This window comes from Pelodiscus sinensis, chromosome 27 (genome assembly GCF_049634645.1).
Source record: "Pelodiscus sinensis isolate JC-2024 chromosome 27, ASM4963464v1, whole genome shotgun sequence".
NCBI classification, from domain to species: Eukaryota; Metazoa; Chordata; order Testudines; family Trionychidae; genus Pelodiscus; species Pelodiscus sinensis.
Genome location: NC_134737.1, coordinates 16,549,397 through 16,567,401, shown reverse-complemented (window position 1 = coordinate 16,567,401; position 18,005 = coordinate 16,549,397). Strand labels below are relative to the sequence as shown.

General features: G+C 43.4%; 1 protein-coding gene across 7 annotated transcripts in view; it reads left to right on the top strand.

Annotated features, from left to right (window-relative positions):
* The window catches only part of KDM5B (lysine demethylase 5B), a 145,550-nt gene that overhangs the window by 47,128 nt on the left and 80,417 nt on the right, over window positions 1–18,005 (top strand). For all 7 annotated transcript variants that reach the window (XM_075909916.1, XM_075909915.1, XM_075909913.1 and 4 more), the window contains 3 exons: window positions 2,942–3,076; window positions 11,461–11,548; window positions 17,130–17,236. In XM_075909916.1, coding sequence (XP_075766031.1) covers window positions 2,942–3,076; window positions 11,461–11,548; window positions 17,130–17,236 — 330 coding nt within the window. The remainder of the gene's footprint in view (window positions 1–2,941; window positions 3,077–11,460; window positions 11,549–17,129; window positions 17,237–18,005) is intronic.

The window sequence follows — 18,005 nt, the reverse complement described above, 5'->3', positions numbered from 1 at the left end:
TCACAATCCTGCTGGAAAGGTATAACAAGTGGTCTTCCGCAGGGGTCTGTTTTGGGACTGGGTCTGTTCAATATCTTCTTCAACCATTTAGATATTGGCATAGAAAGTATGCTTATTAAGTTTGCAGATGATATCAAGCTGGGAGGGGTTGCGACTGCTCTGGAGGATAGGGTCATCATTCAAAATGTCGGAACACATTGGAGAAATGGTCTGAGGTAAACAGGATGAAGTTTAATAAAGACAAATGCAAAGTGCTCCACTTAGGAAGGAACAATCAGTTTCACACATACAGAATGGGAAGTGACTGTCTAGGAAGGAGAACTGCAGAAAAGGTTCTAGGGGTCATAGTGGACCAGAAGCTGAATGAGTCAACAGTGTGATGCTGTTGCAAAAAAAGCAGACATGATTCTGGGATGCATTAACAGGTGTGTTGTGAACAAGACACGATAAGTCATTCTTCCGCTCTACTCTGCGCTGGTTAGGCCTCAGTTGAAGTATTGTGTCCAGTTCTGGGCACCGCATTTCAAGAAACACATGGAGTAATTAGAGAGGGTCCAGAGAAGAGCAACAAGAATGAGTAAATGTCTAGAGAACATGACCTATGAAGGAAGGCTATAAGAATTGGGTTTTAGTTTAGAAAAGAGAAGATTGAGGGGGGACATGATAGCCGTTTTCAGGTATGTAAAAGGATGTCATAAGGAGGCGGGAGAAAACTTATTTATCTTGGCCTCTGAGGTTAGAGCAAGAAGCAGTGGGCTTAAACTGCAGCAAGGGAGGTTTAGATTGGACATTAAGAACTTTTTCCTAACTGTTTGGGTAGAATAAATTGCCCAGGGAGGTTGTGGAATCTCCATCTCTGGAGATATTTAAGAGTAGGTTAGAGAATTGTCTATCAGGGATGGTCTAGATGGTTTTTGGTCCTGCCATGGGGGCAGGGGCTGGACTCGATGACCTCTCGAGGTATCTTCCAGTCCTGGTATTCTATGATATGAGATGCAAACTAAAAATTGACCAAAGTAGCATCCCTATTTTCCCCAACTTGTCCCAAATCATTTGCTCGTTGGTTACATGAACAGTACTAGGAATGTTCAGGTTACACATCACCATAGCTAATCATCACAGCTGTTCAAAATTATGTATCAGCCCCTCTCCCTCCACAAATCTTGGCGGGAAAAAGGGATTCTTTTGCTTTACCTTGCTTGTGTCAGTCTTTTTTCTGCAACCATAAAGGCCAAATTGGTTGGTTAATCAGCAGTATCTTACGCTTAATAGCAAAGAGCCATGGAGCTTGTCTGAAGATGTCTCAGTGAGCCAGTGTAAGAGAACTAGGGTTACAAAGTGAATTTCACTGTTGTTGCATGTAAAATTATTTTGAAAGTAAAGCAAGTTAAACTTTTTAAAAAGCTTCTTAAGACTAGCATATAGCTTTCATGGTCCAGACTTAGTGTGGATTCTGATGATTGTAGACCTCCTGCAAGTTCTCCTAACCAGCTGTCAGTTTCCTGCATAGGATATGCTGTGGTATCCTATGACCTGCCTGGAAAGCTATAACAATGGACAAGTGAGTCTTAGATGTTATTCAGAGTGGCTGTGTCACAGAATTCACAGCAGTTATTCCCTCCCCCCATTATAACCCACATGTATGGACCACATTGATGTCCACTCCTAGTTGGAGGATGTGAGTATGTTGTCTCCTTGTGAAAAGGAGCCATGGCACCAACCGCTCTACCCTTTCAGGGTACAGGGTTCTTTTCAAATTGGTTCTTAGCGCTGAAACAGAAAGGAGGACTGAGACTGATCTTGGATCTCCAGTGCCCCAACTGTTTGATTTCCAAACCAAGATTCTGCATGGTTATCAATCCCTTCCAAGAAAAAGTCATGTGGTATTGTGCGTTGTCTAGCTGACAGACTTTGAATCTGTCAGCAATCATCAGTTTTCCTGTCAAAATATATACACATTTTTCTGTAATCAATAACACATGTTCGACTGCATAAAATAATCCAATGTCAATAGAGCTCATGCTTGGTACCTTACCCCTGTATATATCCCCTCAGTTAATTTTGTGGTAGTTTCTCTTCAAATTCTATGAACAGCTTACACTTGGCGTGGAATGTTTTCAAATGTTTTGAAACATTCTCCAAATTAAAATTTTAATCATCCTAACCGGAACACACAAAATGTTGTAAGTTGCTTTTGCTTTTCTCTCACTTTTATATTATGAACCTGCAACCAATTTCTCTGCACTACAGAAGCCAGTTTTTATATGATGTACATAGTCTACTTCAATAATTATTGTTGTTTACTCATTGCAAAGTATGGAAATGCCATAGGGATCTCAAAAACATTAGAACTGTGCAGGGAAAAGTATTTCTGTTTTGTGGACAGTACTTTGAAATTTGGTGTCATTCTAGTTTGGAATGAAGAAACCAAAATTTCAATATTCTCTGCAAAAGGAAAAGCCTGGGGCTCCCTGACTTAAAACAGTGGAAATTACCACTTCTGTGGAGAAAGCCAAACTCCAACAGCTTAAAGAGATTAGATTGGAGGGCCTGGATATTCTCCAGCCATGAATATTTGATGGACTGGTATATGAAATTGCCAGCTCAACAGCAAGAATTTTGAATGAATTTGTAAACTTGGGGTCATACGAACATTAACAGATTAATCTGATTTCATTTTGTAAGATTATGAAAGTTTTTCTTAATTCCATTTCCCACATTGTATTGGATAAAATAACAAATCATACTGTGATTTACATGTTTAAGCAGATACTCTTGTGATAACTGCTAACAGTTGTTCATTTTGTTTCTACAGCACAGTGAAAATAGTGTACTCTTTTCACTTGTGGCTTGGAAAAGTCTGTACATAATTTTGTGTGAGGTGCAATTCTGTTAGTGGTGTGGAGAAAATTAAGTAATCACAACTGTGCCTGTGTTTTAGTGTTTGCAGAAGCCAGATCTCACCAATGATACAAAGGACAAGGAATACAAACCCCACGATATTCCTCAGAGACAGTCTGTTCAGCCTTCTGAAACTTGTCCCCCTGCACGTCGAGCAAAACGCATGAGAGCGGAGGTGAGAGAATATATAAATAATGGATACATTTTGGGCATTATCTTGATTTGAAAACCATAGTCTAATTGTAGTTGACTAGTCAGGATGGTATAAACCATTAACTTGAGGGATCTAATTTAGCTTTTTATTCACCGTAATATAACAGGTTGAGTGCTTCTGTTCATGGAGAGTTATTTGATACTCAAAGTTTCAACACTTATTATACAATCACAGTGCATTACTTTGAATTAAGTTAAACCAGTGGAGAGCAACCTAACAGGTGTGTGGCCCACGAAATACTTTGTTTACCATTGCCAATGCCACAGGATTTCCAGATTGCACTAGTTTCCATCCATGTAGGTTTTTTTCTGCCAGTATTGCTAAAGTGATATGCATGTAAAGCAAGGGCACATGAAGTGAGGTGCATGCTGATTGCACACAGTGCTGACTATGAGAACCCTCTGAATCTAATTCTAGTGCTGCTGTGATTTGATTGGCATACCCTGCAATTTCTCAGTTCAGTAGCGCAGATAACAAAACTATCCTATGCCAGGAGACCGTCTTTGTTATGACAGTCTTGTGGTCTACTCGCTAATCGAGGTTGCCCATTGCCTGGTTAAACTGGTTTGATTCTTGCTTACCTTGATGCATCTTAATTTGGTAATTAAATAATGAAAGGTAAACCAACATAAGAATGGCCATACTGGGTCATATGAAGTGTCCATCTCGCTGAGTATCCTGTCTTCTGGCAGTGGCCAATGCCAGGTGCTCCAGACAGAATGAACAGAAATGGTAATCAAGTGGTCCATCCTGTGTCCCCCATTCCCATGTCTGACCTACAGAAACTAGGGACACCATTCCTGCCCATCATAGGTAGTGACCATTGATGGACCTAACCTCCATGAATTTATCTAATTCCTTTTTGAACCCTGTTAAAGTTCTAGTCTTCACAACATCTTCTGGCAGGAAGTTCCACAGGTCGACTTTGTGTTGTGTGAAGAAATACTTTTTGTTTGTTTTAAACCTGCTGCCTATTCATTTCATTTGGTGACTTCTAGTTCTTGTGTTATGAAATCAAGTAAATTATTTTTCCTTATTTACTTTCTCCACACCTACCATGATTTTATAGACCTCTAACGTGTCGTCCCCCCCCTAGTCTTTCTTTCCAAACTGAAAAGCCCAAGTCTTGTTAATCATTCCTCTAATTTTTATTACCCTTTTCTGAACCTTTTCCAATGCAGAGATCTTTTTTTGAGTTGAGGTGACCACATCTGCACATAGTATTCAAGAGGTGGGTGTACCATGCATTTATACGGAGACTGTAAGATAGTCTGTCTTATTCTCTATCCCTTTCTTAATTATTCCTAACATTAAAAATTCAGTAAGAGTTAAATGAGCATTAAACCAGTGCCACTCTCCTTGGACCCTGTCTATCCTATGCATTTAATCAAGCAGGGATTCCAATTTCCGAGTGCTTGATTTTGCAAGCGTAATGTTTGAATGTAATTTTTTAATGTAATTATAGTATATGTAGCACTAAATCTCAGTAAATAAAACATATTGAAAGAAAAAATTAAGAGCTAAGAAAACTGTGGTAACTACTTTAGGCCCTTCCTTTTACACTGTCAAATTGGGAAATTGGGTGAAAAAAGATCTACCTAAAGATTGTAGGAAGAATTAATTACAGGGGAATTAACATGAGTTGAATGTCTATAACAAGAGTAATTAATTATTCATTGATATAAAGAATACTAGGACTGGAAGGGACCTCGAGAGGTCATCGAGTCCAGTCCCCTGCCCTTGTGGCAGGACCAAGTACTGACTGGACCATCCCTGATGGACTTTATCTAACCTACTCTTAAATATCTCCAGAGATGGAGATTCCACAACCTCCCTGGGCAATTTATTCTGGTGTTTGACCACCCTGACAGTTAAGAACTTTTTCCTAATGTCCAACTTAAAACCTCCCTTCATCCTGTTTACCTCAGACCATTTCTCTAATTTGTCCAGGTCATTTTGAATGATGACCCTATCCTCCAGAGCAGTCGCAACCCCTCCCAGCTTGGTATCATCGGCAAACTTAATAAGCATACTTTCTAAACCAATATCTAAATTGTTGATGAAGATACTGGACATAGCCAGTCCCAAAACAGACCCCTGCGGAACCCCACTTGTTATACCTGTCCAGCAGAATTGAGAACCATTAATAACTACTCTCTGAGTATGGTTATCCAGCCAGTTATGCACCCACCTTATAGTAGCCCGATCTAACTTGTATTTGCCTCATTTATTGATAAGAATATCATGCGAGACTGTATCAAATGCCTTACTGAAGTCTAGGTATACCACATCCACTGCTTCTCTCTTATCCACAAAACTTGTTATCCTATCAAAGAAAGCTATCAGATTGGTTTGACATGATTTGTTCTTTACAAATCCATGCTGGCTGTTCCCTATCACCTTACTACCTTCCAAGTGTTTGCAGATGATTTCCTTAATTACTTGTTCCATTATCTTCCTAACTAACTGGTCTGTAGTTTCCTGGGTTGTTCTTGTTTCCCTCTTCATAGATGGGCACTATATTTGCCCATTTCCAGTCTCCTGGAATCTCTCCTGTCTTCCATGATTTTCCAAAGATGATAGAGAAGGTATCTGAGCCTTTAGCTATCATCTCCTTGAGTATTCTAGGTGCATTTCATCAGGCCCTGGTGACTTGCAGGCATCTAACTTTTCTAAGTAATTTTTAATATGCACTTTTTTAAATTTTATCTTCTAAACCAGTGGTCCCCAATTCAGTGCCCGGGGGAGTCATGGCTCCCGCTGGGGCTTTTATGTGCGCCCGCCTAGTGACCAGGGGCGATGTGAGCTATTCTTGCGCCCCAGGTGCCCGGTGCATGTGTGGCCCCGGGTGCATGGTGCATGCTCGGTGCCGCCCTCCCCCTCCCCCCCCGGCGTGTGGCACATGCGCGGCCCTATCCCCAGGCGCCCGGCAGCCCCAACAGTTTGGGGACCACTGTTCTAAACCTACCCCCTTCCCACTAGCATTCGCTATGTTAGGCATTCCTTCAGACTTGTTGGTGAAGACCGAAACACAGATGTCATTAAGCATCTCTGCCATTTCCAAGTTTCGTTTTACTGTTTCACCCTCCTCGCTGAGCAGTGGGCCTACCCTGTCCTTGGTTGTCCTCTTGCTTCTAATGTATTTATAAAAAGTCTTCTTGTTTCCCTTTATTCCTGTAGCTAGTTTGAGCTCATTTTGTGCCTTTGCCTTTCTAATCTTGCCCCTGCATTTCTTTGTTGTTTGCCTATATTCATCCTTTGTATTCTTGGTAATGTCCCACTTTCTTGGTTAAGGTATTGTCAAGGTCCAGACTCCAGAAAAAATAATACAAAAACGATAACAGTAATGAAAATAAAGAGATGTTGCAGTCCATTTTGAAGCATCTGGCTGTCTGAATTTGGCCCATGGCCTGCCTTTTACTTCCCCTAGTCTAGGGCAAAAGCATCTGGCAAAAATAAAGTAAATAGCAGAGAAAATAGTAGCCTGTTATCTGATTACATTGTAAGCTTGTCGAGAGTTTGAATTACTGGCTTTAACTAATCTTTGATCTCAGTGTCAGGAGACCTAATAAAGAAAAAAAGCAAGTTGGCTGTACTAAATAGCTCTTATAAGATGTAAAAGATTTTTTTTTTAATAATTAGAAACCAATTGTTATTTAAACACAACTCTCAGGGAGTAAGCCCTAGAAATTAGAGCAGTGAAATATTACCTAGGTTTCCATTTTCCTAGACGAATGGCTATTCTCAAACTTTTTTTTGTCTGGCATATTTTAAAATATCTTGATTGATAATTAGAGAGACATAGTGGATGAATAATGTCTTTTATTGGACAAACTTCTGCTGCTGAGAGAGGCAAGCTTTGATATTTGGGTTTTCCAGTTCTCTGGGTGTGGGGGTCTGAACTAGGAGTTAGGTCTGCAGAGTCTGGAGATGCTGGTGTTCCCACAGTGCCATCAGAAGGCAGTCACAAACTACAGCCAGAATGCACTGGGGTGAGTAGGTGCAACAGGAAATACCACCCAAGGTAGCCAAAGTGCTAGTACCTGGCAGCTCTCTGATTGGCTAGATGTCCTGTTTTTCTCTGGAGGTTGCTCAGGACATTGACTAGTGCATAGGCTCCAGAGTTTGGTCTCCATATTTGTGACTCCATTTGTCACCTTGTCTCCTAGTCTCTGATTTCCATTCTAAGCCTGACTCTAACCCTCATTTCTGCCTCCTGGATTTGGGCTGGTACTGTCTGTGAACCTGGCCTGATTCTGACTCCAACTCTTGCTTACTGAACCTGGCTCTTATAATTGCTCTATATCTTGCTTCGACACTACCATCTAGATCCAGACTTTTGCCCATGGGTACATGAGAATTAATTTAGATGTCCAACTTTTTAAAAATCTTTGGAGAGATGCCTATTTTTTCAGCAACCACATTTTTGAAAATGACTATACCATTTTTGCACAAACTTAAAGAAAATCCTGAGACTGATACTAACTAGGTATGGTAATAGTTCACCTTGATGGGTGAGGCTGATTGGTTACGGTTAACTGGTGGGGGTCGGAGCAGTCAGTGTAGAACTCCAGATTTGTTATTTTGTCCATAAGGCGGAGTCCATGTAGAATTCCTACCAATGCTACAAGAAGAATTGTAGATTCCTCCTGAGGGTCGAGATGATAGTCTGGACTTCTACATTGATTGCTTCCACAAATGTACACAGGCTGACATTGTGAACAAAAAACATCACGTGTGACAACCTCAACCATGCAGAATGCAATGCTATCCGCAGCCTTAAAAACAACTCTGATGCTATAATAAAAGAGGCTAACAAAGGGGGGGGGTGCTGAAGTCCTCATGAATAGGTCAGAACTTACCAACATCACATTCTACAGGCTTCCTGCCTCTGATCCCACTGTGGACTACCAAAAGAAACTGCAACTGCTCAAACTTCCTGCTACAGCTCAGGTCCTGTAGTTGGTATCAGTCTCAGGATTTTCTTTTAAGTTTGTGCAAAAATGGTATAATCATTTTCAAAAATGTGGTTGCTGAAAAAACCCTGTAATGTAGATGTAGTCTCACTCACTCACCAGGCTGGGGTAGGTGGTTGGGGTGCAGGCTCTGGTGTGGGCCAAGGGCTTTGGAGTGTGGGAGGGGCTCTGGACTTAACCCAAGGCAGAGGGCTAACTCTGGGAAGGAGTTTGCGTGCAGGGGGACTCATGTCTGGTGCACGAGGTTGGGTGTAGGAGGAGATTCAGGGCTGGGACGGGTTCAGGAAGCAGGGTCTGGCAGGGCACCATTTAACTGAGATGGCTTCTACGTGCTGGAGTAGTAGGGTTAAGGCAGGCTTACTCCTGCCCTGGCCCTGGTCCAGGTCCACTCCTGAAAGCAGCTGGCATGTACAACTATGGCTCCATGTGCTGCCCCTCATCTACAGGCACTGACCCTGCAGCTTCTACTGGCTACAGTTGCCCATTATTGATCAATGAGAGCTGCAAGAGTGGTGTCTGCAGGCAAGGACAGCATTTGCTCTGCCTCTCTCAGGGGCTGCAGGGGCAAGCAGTAAAAGAAGTAACAGCAATCCCCCATGTATGTGTTGGGTCAGGAGATGAGAGTATAGGATGATGTGTGTTTGTGAGAATGACAGAGATACACACCCAGTGTGTGAGACAGACAGATTTGCATTGCCAGGCTCTCTCCATCACCTTTACTCGTGGAGATAGGGTACAGAAGTGGGGGGAGGAGGGACACCCTGACATCAGCGTCCCCACCTCTTTTTCCTCCCACACCCTGCACACCGGTAGATCTCAGGGGCTCTAAGAGTAGCTCTTGAGCCCTCTCTGAACTGCGCGCCTGCGCAGTACATTTACATTAGATTTCCTCATTTGAGGAGCTGCTACTCACCAAGCAACAACACAGGTGAGTAGCTGCGAGGAATGGTGGGAGCTGGGAGGTCGGGAGGGCTGAAACACCCCAGCCAGCTGACTGTGGCTTTCAGCTGAAAGAGGCTGCCCCGCGCTCCAGCTGATCGGCGGCTTCTCTTCTGCTCCTGCCCACGTGGAGCTTGGTGCACCCTGGCTGAGCGCCATGGCCAGCTGGCCGGGCAGCTACTTCTCTTCCCTCCAGCCCGGCTGCTCTGCACTCAGCCCAGGGAGGCTGCGTCTAGCTCTAGCTGTGCTGGAGCAAGCTTCCCAGGCTGAGTGCAGGATCACTCTGATGGACTGTATACGACTAGCAATCTCAGACTACAACCCAGACTTCAAGACATTGGCAGATACTGTTCAGTCACAGGTGTCACACTGAGACTTTGTTATTGGAAGAAAACATATATACTTATCAATACTTGATTTTAGATTTACAAAATAGCAGAGAACAAAATGTATAATTGTAAATGCTTCATTTGACATTTAAATAGCATGAATTAAAAATAGACCATTTATTTCATAACTATAAACGTGATTTTAATTTTATATATTGCATAATTTAAAAATAAACTGTTTAACAGAGTGTATAAGGGCTGGAGATAGCAAGTGATGGACGGGAGAATAGAGAGGGCGGGGCTTCAAGGAAGGGGCGGGGCGGTAGATCTTCGCCTGTTCTGAGACTTAAAACGTGATCTTGGGTGTAAAAAGGTTGGAGACCACTGGTCTAAGGGTATGTCTACACTTGCAGCCTAATTCGAACTAGGGCTGCAAATGTCAGCATTCGGAATTGCAAATCAAGCCCAGGATTTAAATATTCCGCGCTTGATTTGCATCTTCCCGGTTGGGCGCCATTTTTTGAAATTTACAAGCCTGAAGTAACTGCCCGCGTCTATACGCGGCAGTGAAACGGGCGTTCGAAATAAAGCTCTAGTTTGAACTACCTCTTGTTCCTCCTGCAATGAGGTTTAACAGGTAGTTCGAACTAGGGCTTTATTTCGAACGCCCATTTCACTGCCGCGTGTAGACGCGGGCAGTTACTTCGGGCTTGTAAATTTCAAAAAATGGCGCCCAACCGGGAAGATGCAAATCAAGCACGGAATATTTAAATCCTGGGCTTGATTTGCAATTCCAAATGCCGACATTTGCAGCCCTAGTTCGAATTAGGCTGCAAGTGTAGACATACCCTAAGGTACTGCAAGTCTGCTCATTGTTTTTAAAGCTACAGGCTAACACGACTACCCCTCTAAGTCATTCTGTTAAAAGTTAGTTGTTTGCAGTTGTTGAATTACTTACGTATCCACCTAATGGTAGGTCCACCAAGCCCACATTTTTCTCATTGTTCTTTCAGATTCAGACTAACACGGCTACTCCTCTGATTCTTGCTTCCATTATTCTCTTTGCGCCTAAGATTTGCTCATGTCTCTAGCCTTATACATCCATATATCTATAGTAGCCACCTCCTGCAGGAAATACCTCAGATTCACAGTGATGCTCAATAATGATCAGTACAGGCTTCTGGCCTTTGGACTCCATGGCACTGAGAGTGTTCATGAAATGCATGCAAAAGCAACACTGTTGGATAGCTTGTTGTGACTGGTCTCCTGTTGGAAGTACAGCACCCCCATGTTAAACTTTTATCCTTGAGTCTTGTCTATCATCTTATTCACACAATACATTTGTATATCTTTTCCCCCAGCCCACGTTTTCTTGTCTAAGGGAAGTCAGATTACAAGCTTCAGATTACTAAAACACTTCTTCTCTTAATAGGACATAGTTACTGAATGCCTCCCAGATAAACTGTAGCTTGTCCTCTAAGCCCAATGCCATTAGCCTTGTTCTCTTGTTGTTCATTTAAGTGGATTGAGATTTTCTATCCAAAAGCGGGTTTTGGATTTATTAGTGTCATTATTCCCCAGGCTGTTAGTGCTTTCTTTCCAGGTCCAATGCCACCTCCAAGGCCTGCCATAGATATGCATTCATTATGGAGACGTGAGGAGCTTTTACTTGAATCTCAGTCCATCTTTCCATGCAGCTTTGCTTGCTCCATGTGGTATGAGGTTGGAGGCCTGTTTCAGTAGAGCAGTCCTGTAGTCTTTCAGATGTTAGCCACCTTGATCCTCCTGAGAGTGGAGATCTGCAGGGTTAAGGAGTATTACTTATAGTGTGAGTGTGTCCAATATGTTGTTGATTCAGGTGATAGCATAACATAGCTTGAGGCAGAGGCAACATAGTCGACAAGAGTCAGCTTTTCAGAAGATTCTGGTCTTGTTTTAAATGTGGGTCTGTCCTATGATCTTTTTAAACAGGTAACTAACTCTTCTGATCAACTTAACTTGTAATGAACAGTATCTGGGCTACAGATATAACATTCAGAACCAGAGAGTTGAGGTTTGAGTAAGAGGTTCAATTACTGAATGTGACAATTTATTTTTTAAGGCTACTAATATTAAAATGGAGTCAGATGAAACCACAGAAGCCAAAACTCATAATTTGAGGCGCCGGATGGGATGTATATCTGCAAATGGTAAGTGTGTATATGTGGGCTAAAACAAATTGTGAATGTGAAGCTGCTTTTTACGACAGATTAGAAGATTTACCCAGCATTGCCTGGGTCCTTAACTCAATTTTTGTGTTTTTGGGAAATAAAATCAAATGAAGCTTGTACATTTTCAATCATTGTTCTGGGGTGGGCTGGAGATGAGGGGTTCAGGATGCCCTCTGCCCAGGGACAGAGGAATGTCCCATTCCCCTCTCACTACAGCAGCTTGGGGCCAGGTGAGAAGAGCCTGTCCATGGCCACTGCAGCTCCAGTGGGCACAGCTGGGGGAGGAGTGCATGCCCCCCAGCTGGGGCAGTTCCAGGTTCGTCTGTTTCCCTGCACTCCCCAGCCACAGTAAGGAATGCAGTAAACTCTGTACTGTCCTTTCCTCCCAGATGAAGGGCAACAGCAACCAATGTCCCCATATATGAATCGGGGGGCTTCCTGAGGGGTGGAAGGAAACAGAGAGACTCAGATATGTAGTAGGTGTTAAGCAAGTGTAAAACAGTGTTGCAAATGGAGCTGGAGAAAGTATTTTCAGAATGATTTTTTCCCCCCCCAAATTCAGCATTGTAAAAAACGGATTTTTTTTATAATTATTTTAGACTCCTAGAAATAATCTTTTTATAAAAATTAAAACTTTTTAAACCCTCTACTTGGACTTTCAGAAAGCCTTTGGCAAGGTCCTTATCTAAAGACTCTTGAGCAAATCAGTGATCATTAACTAAGAGGAAAAGTTCTCTTGTGAATCAGTAACTGGTTAAAAGACTGGAAAGAAAGGATAGGAATAAATAGTCAATTTTCAGAATGGAGAGCGGTAAATAGCAGGGTCCCACAGAGATGTGTACTGGGGCCATTGCTGCTGAACTTATTCATAAATTATCTGGAAAACCATCTGCAAAGTTTGCCACCTCACTGGATATTGGGATCAATTGATAATTACCTTGTTCTGTTCATTCCATTTGAAGAATCTCTGGCATCGGCCACTGTCGGAAAACAGGATGCTGGGCTAGATGGATCAATTGTCCAACCAGTATGGCTGTTCTTACCTTCATCAGTGTTTCACGGTGTTTATTTGTTTTGGTGGAGAAGGCATGCGTTTTTGTAGGGAGAAGACAATAGTTCAAGGAGAACAGTGGATTTGTTTAAGGATAAACAGAGGCTAGACAGTAGAGACTGAGTATGGGTGATGTTCCTTGAAAGAGCTCACAGTGCAGCTAGGCAGTTTCAGTATTTTGGATAGCAATAGGCTCCATTACTAGAATTAGTCTGATAATGACTAATTTGTGTATGAGCAGCCTGGGTTCATTAGCATCTGGAGCAGAGATTTCTCATCAGGCAATGCTTCTCTGTTTTTGGTATCCCATAGTTCAGCGCAGTTCCTGCTTTGGAAGAGCTGTTCTTCATTCTGTATACCTGTGGTCACCAACCCGTCGATCACTGCCCCCCACCCCCAAGATTAACGCTGTACTGATACTACCTCCAGGGACTACAGAGGTAGCGCAGGCTTCCTGCAGGGAGGGGGGGAATTCTGCAGCTGTGCACCAGGTCCCGGAAGTGTGCGGGCTGCTCTCCCCTCCCTCCCTCCTACCCCCCAACAGCTGGCGCGGAACCTAAAACACCAGTCCATCGTGCACTGGGGAGTTTGTTCCCATGCTGCCTTCCTGCACGCTGGGGAGGGGCTGGGGGTCTGGGACTGTGCCGGCTCCAGCTGCTCAGGTGGCGTGTGCTGCCATTGGGAGCGGAGGAGCAAGGTGTGTGCTGCCCGAGCTGTTGGGGCTGGCACGGTCTAGGACTCCTCCTCTCTTTCTCCTCCCCCCTTCCCCTGCCCCTGCCCCCATTGGCACTCTGTCCCAGCACCCTGTCCCCTGCTCCCAGCAGCACAGTTGGGGCCACATTAGTGAGGTTTGGAGGGGTTGTGGTTTAGTATCTCATTTCTGTGGCCACGACTGATTTTTCTGTGGGTCAGTGACCCCTGATTCAAAACAGGTTCCCTGCCCCTCTCATAAAGACAATACTGAAATCTTTTGTATTTGACATAATACTTTATTTAAAAATGAAGCCTGGACAACAAGTCCCCAGTTGGGGCTAAGCTCTCATCTGGCCACAGCATCATAACAGTCTTGTACTTCCCACGCCAACCTCAAATCTGAGCCTATGTCCTGGAACTGGACCCCCTGTCCTGAGCCTCTCACATCCCCAAACTCCTGCACTCCCACATCCTCAGTCTTCTGCCACAACACTCCTCCACCATTCATGCTCTGCAAATCTGTGTCGTGAGCCCATCATACACCCAACCTCCCTGCCCTGAGCCCCTCACGCACCCCAACCCAAACTACTGCACCCTCATATCCACAAGCCTGTGGCTTGCTCAGTACCCCAACCCTCCACCTGAGTCCAACACTCCCCAGCCTGGAGCCCCCTCCCTGAGCCAGCATCCTCTTCTCCACATCCTCCTGCATCCAGATTCCCTCCCAGAGGTTGCACCTCTCACCCTTTCCCACATCTAAATCCCTCATTGACACCCCAGAGCCCGCACCTCCTGTCTCAACCCAGTGAGGGTACAGCTAGACTGCAGGAGTTTTTCTGGCAAACGCGCTCTTTAGGCAGCCCCTGTATTCCTCGTTCCACAAGGAATGAGGGGGCTTCCAAAAGAAGGGGGGTTTTCTGACATTTGGCCTAGTCAAAACGGGCCAAATGTTGGAAAAATTTCTTCCAACAGAAAGATTAAAAAAAAAGAGGCAGTGTAGCCATACCCCAAATCTACAGTGTTCTAGATACACAATTTGTATCTGCATCAGCATCCATATTTGCAAAAATGAGCTGCACATGTTTACATGACGGATGCAGATATCTGTGGCTAGAAAGTGGCTATCTGTGGATTTGCAGGGCTCTACTTACAGGGAACGCACTATTTTAAATTCTGCATTTTTTTTATTTACCAAAATAATAATAATTATTTTGGTAACTTATTTCAAAACACTTGTCAGCAAGTTACAATACAGACATACACAAACTTCCCAAGGATTATAGAGTTAAAAGCCTTCCTAGAACAGCCCAGTTTGGTTTCTCCCTCTCCCCACTGCCCCCCCCCCCCCCCCAAAGCCCTGTCAGGAAGCCAGGCATTTACATCCCCTTTCCACCTGAGCCTAGCCATGTCCACCTCTTAAGACCAGATATTTACACCCCTTCAACCCAAAGTCCAGCTGCGTCTCTTCATCCCATCACCCAGATAGTCACATACTCTACCCTCTTAGGCTATGTCTAGACTGCAGGCTTCTTTCGAAAGAGGCTCTTTCGAAAGATCGCGTCTAGACTGCAGGCGGATCTTTCGAAAGAGCAATCTGCTTTTTCGAAAGAGAGCACCCAGCGAGTCTGGATGCTCTCTTTCGAGGAAGCCCTATTTACATTGAAGAACGCCTTCTTTCAAAAGAGGAACTTTCGAAAGAAGGCGTTCTTCCTCGTGAAATGAGGTTTACCGCCATCAAAAGAAAAGCCGCGTTCTTTCGAAATAATTTTGAAAGAACGCGGCTTGAGTCTGGACGCAGGGGAAGTTTTTTCGGGAAAAGGCTACTTTTCCCGAAAAAACCCCTGAGTCTGGACACAGCCCTAGAGCCCAAGGACCCAGAGGGAGAAGCAACTTGATCTTAGACTTGGATGGAGTTTTTCTTCCTTTAGGCATGCTGGGGACTGCAGCTGCTGGGAGTCCCCCAGCTCCGCCTTCCATTCCTCAGATCTTGTCTTGTGTTTTGAGCTGGGTTGTGCCCGATTGAGTAGCCTCTGCTGTAGTCAACTTCTCTTGAGCCCATTTCTGTGGAGGAAGAAGGCAATTATGTGCACAGAACATTAATTTCTGCAAAATTCAGCATTATGCAGTGGCACAGAATTCCTTCAGAGATAATGTGCCTAAGACCAGAGATCTCTTGCAAACAGTGTTCCTTGAATACTTTCAGTCCTTGTGCAGGTACAATTTTCTTATGTGCAACACCAATATTGAGGTTGTATGTGGATGTGCAAACAAAAACAAAAAACCTAGATATAAATGTATATTTTAAACAGATCACAGACATGGAAGAAGAATAAAATATTAAAACATTAGCAAGGAGCAATGTTTAAGATGTTAATTTTATTTTTATTTGATTTCATGTTAACTAAACAGTACACTTGGAGTCCATGTATTTTATCATCCTAACAACTCAAGCTTGTAAATACACTAAAATGAGGCTTACTGAAAACAGGTATATAAATAAACCAAGGACTTTTGCCATTCACAAATCCCTGTCTTGCATGCAGTAAATAAGATCTTGAACCACAGAAGGTCTGTTTCTCCCTCATAGGCCACATGACCTCATGTACCTATGTAAACCATTTTCCAGACTTCATTCCCTTTGAATACAGGGTTGCCTTTGAGCTGTTTACTCACTAGACAAAAAAATTAATACTATAATACCAGTTCCAACCAAAGTCACTGCTGCTTTCTTACAGTATGTATGAAAAACAAATATGCTCAATAGATCTTTTCCTTCTGTCCACACCCTATGCAAGTATAATCACTGATGCATCCCTTATAGGAGGGGGATGCCTATATGGACAGTCAGATATTGCAAGGCACATCAACTTAGGAGATCCTGATGTAGATGAGAGTTAAGAGGTAAGGGCAGTCTGCCTACCCTGCAGTTCATTGCTGCCAGATGTCAGACAATGTGGCAACCATCTTCTATTTAAACCATCTTCTATTTAAACCCCCCTTGTGGGTTCCTGTACCAGCTGCTCCAAGAAGTAGTTATTTAAGGTAGAGAAATGTTGTCTGCATTTCGTCCTGAGGTGACATGTGCCCAGTCAATATGGGGATAACTGAAATCCCCCTACTATTATTGAGTGTTTTATTTTGATAGCTTCTCTAATCTCCTTTAGCAATCTCTAAGCTCCCTGATAAGCAAAAGCTTATAGGTTAATGCTATAGATTACACACATTTCCCTACCCCTCCCATAACTAGTAAATTTTTTAGCAGGTTGGCCAGCAGGCTGGCTCAGTTCTGGCTCACACCAGATGTGGGACCTACCCCTGCTGTGACCGCATTTAAAGTATATTATGAGCCAGGTGGGCAGCAGCCTAGGGCAACAAGCAGCTGGTCTGCAAGAGGAGCTGATCTTTAAACTGGCTCCCCTCGCGGACTAGCTCCTGCCGGGCACCCCGTGCTGCTGCTGGCCCCACCCCCAGGGACTATAGAATAGTCAACTAACTGATAAGAATTCATGAGGTTATTTAATAGTTCATATTGCACAACCTTCACAAAACCTGACCCCCAGTGGCAGTCTCTGTGCAGACATCTAAAGATGAGTTGCTGTATTTCATGGTAAAGTTGCTCATAGAATTTTATGGATTTGTCTGCAGCATTCTTGGCAGTAGCATAGCCACTGTAATAGCCATATCTCAATAGCAACAGATGAACTCCTAAAAAGAGCCCCTCTAAATACACATAGCAATATGGTGATGCATGCTACATAGACTGCAAAATACTTTTAAACTCAATTTGTAATAGTCTATTTTTTTGTACTGTATCAGAGAAGGAAATGCCTGGCACAGTGAAACGAGAGCCTGCTGAGAAAAGAGAACAACGAGACTTTGAGAAAGAGAAGTCAAAAAGGCGCTCTAAAAAAAGCACAAATGCAGTGAGTACTCCCTGCCCTTCTGGCAGTTCATTCTGATTGCAGATCATCCTGGGTTCGTGGTGTAGTATAGATAGTGGGAATGGGAGTTTCCTGAATTACTCATCCAAGTCGTAGGAATAGTGTCTGTGCCTGTTGGAACATCAGGACATCATGTCATAAGAAGGAAAATATTTAAGTAACTTTCACTGTTTTATCAGAAATAATTTCTATCCTTCCCTATACTACTGCCTTAATATAGCAACTATGGTAGAACAGTCAATAGAAACACAGTTTTTCTCAGGGTTTCCTTCCTTTGGATGTGGGTTGGTTGATCTGCCGATCCTTTCCCTTGGTATGCCTACCAGATAGAAGGAAAGTGTTATAAGAGTTTTGGCACTCAGCTTTCCAGTGGTCCCATTATTGCTTTGTTTGAACTATAACCCGGATCCTCTTCCTGGTTCAATGTAACAGATACTTCTAAAAAGCAAAGGAAAGGGAAACTTGCCTGTGGAGAAGACACTATACCGGCCCTTTGAGTCCTCCTCAATGCCAGAATCGTTCTCATACCTGTACCTTCATATTAGGCAGGAGGGGAAGAATGCACAGGTACTGGGAGGCAGGATTGCATCAGACCCCATTGGCATAAAATAAAGGGCACTGGGAGTCATAGTCTGTTCTCTTTTGTCGTGCAATAGTATTGCTGTTATATCCTATTTAACCAGTGACTTTTTTTTCTCCTACCTCAAGCTAAATTCCTGCTTCTGTTCACCAGACTCCATTTACCTTCTCC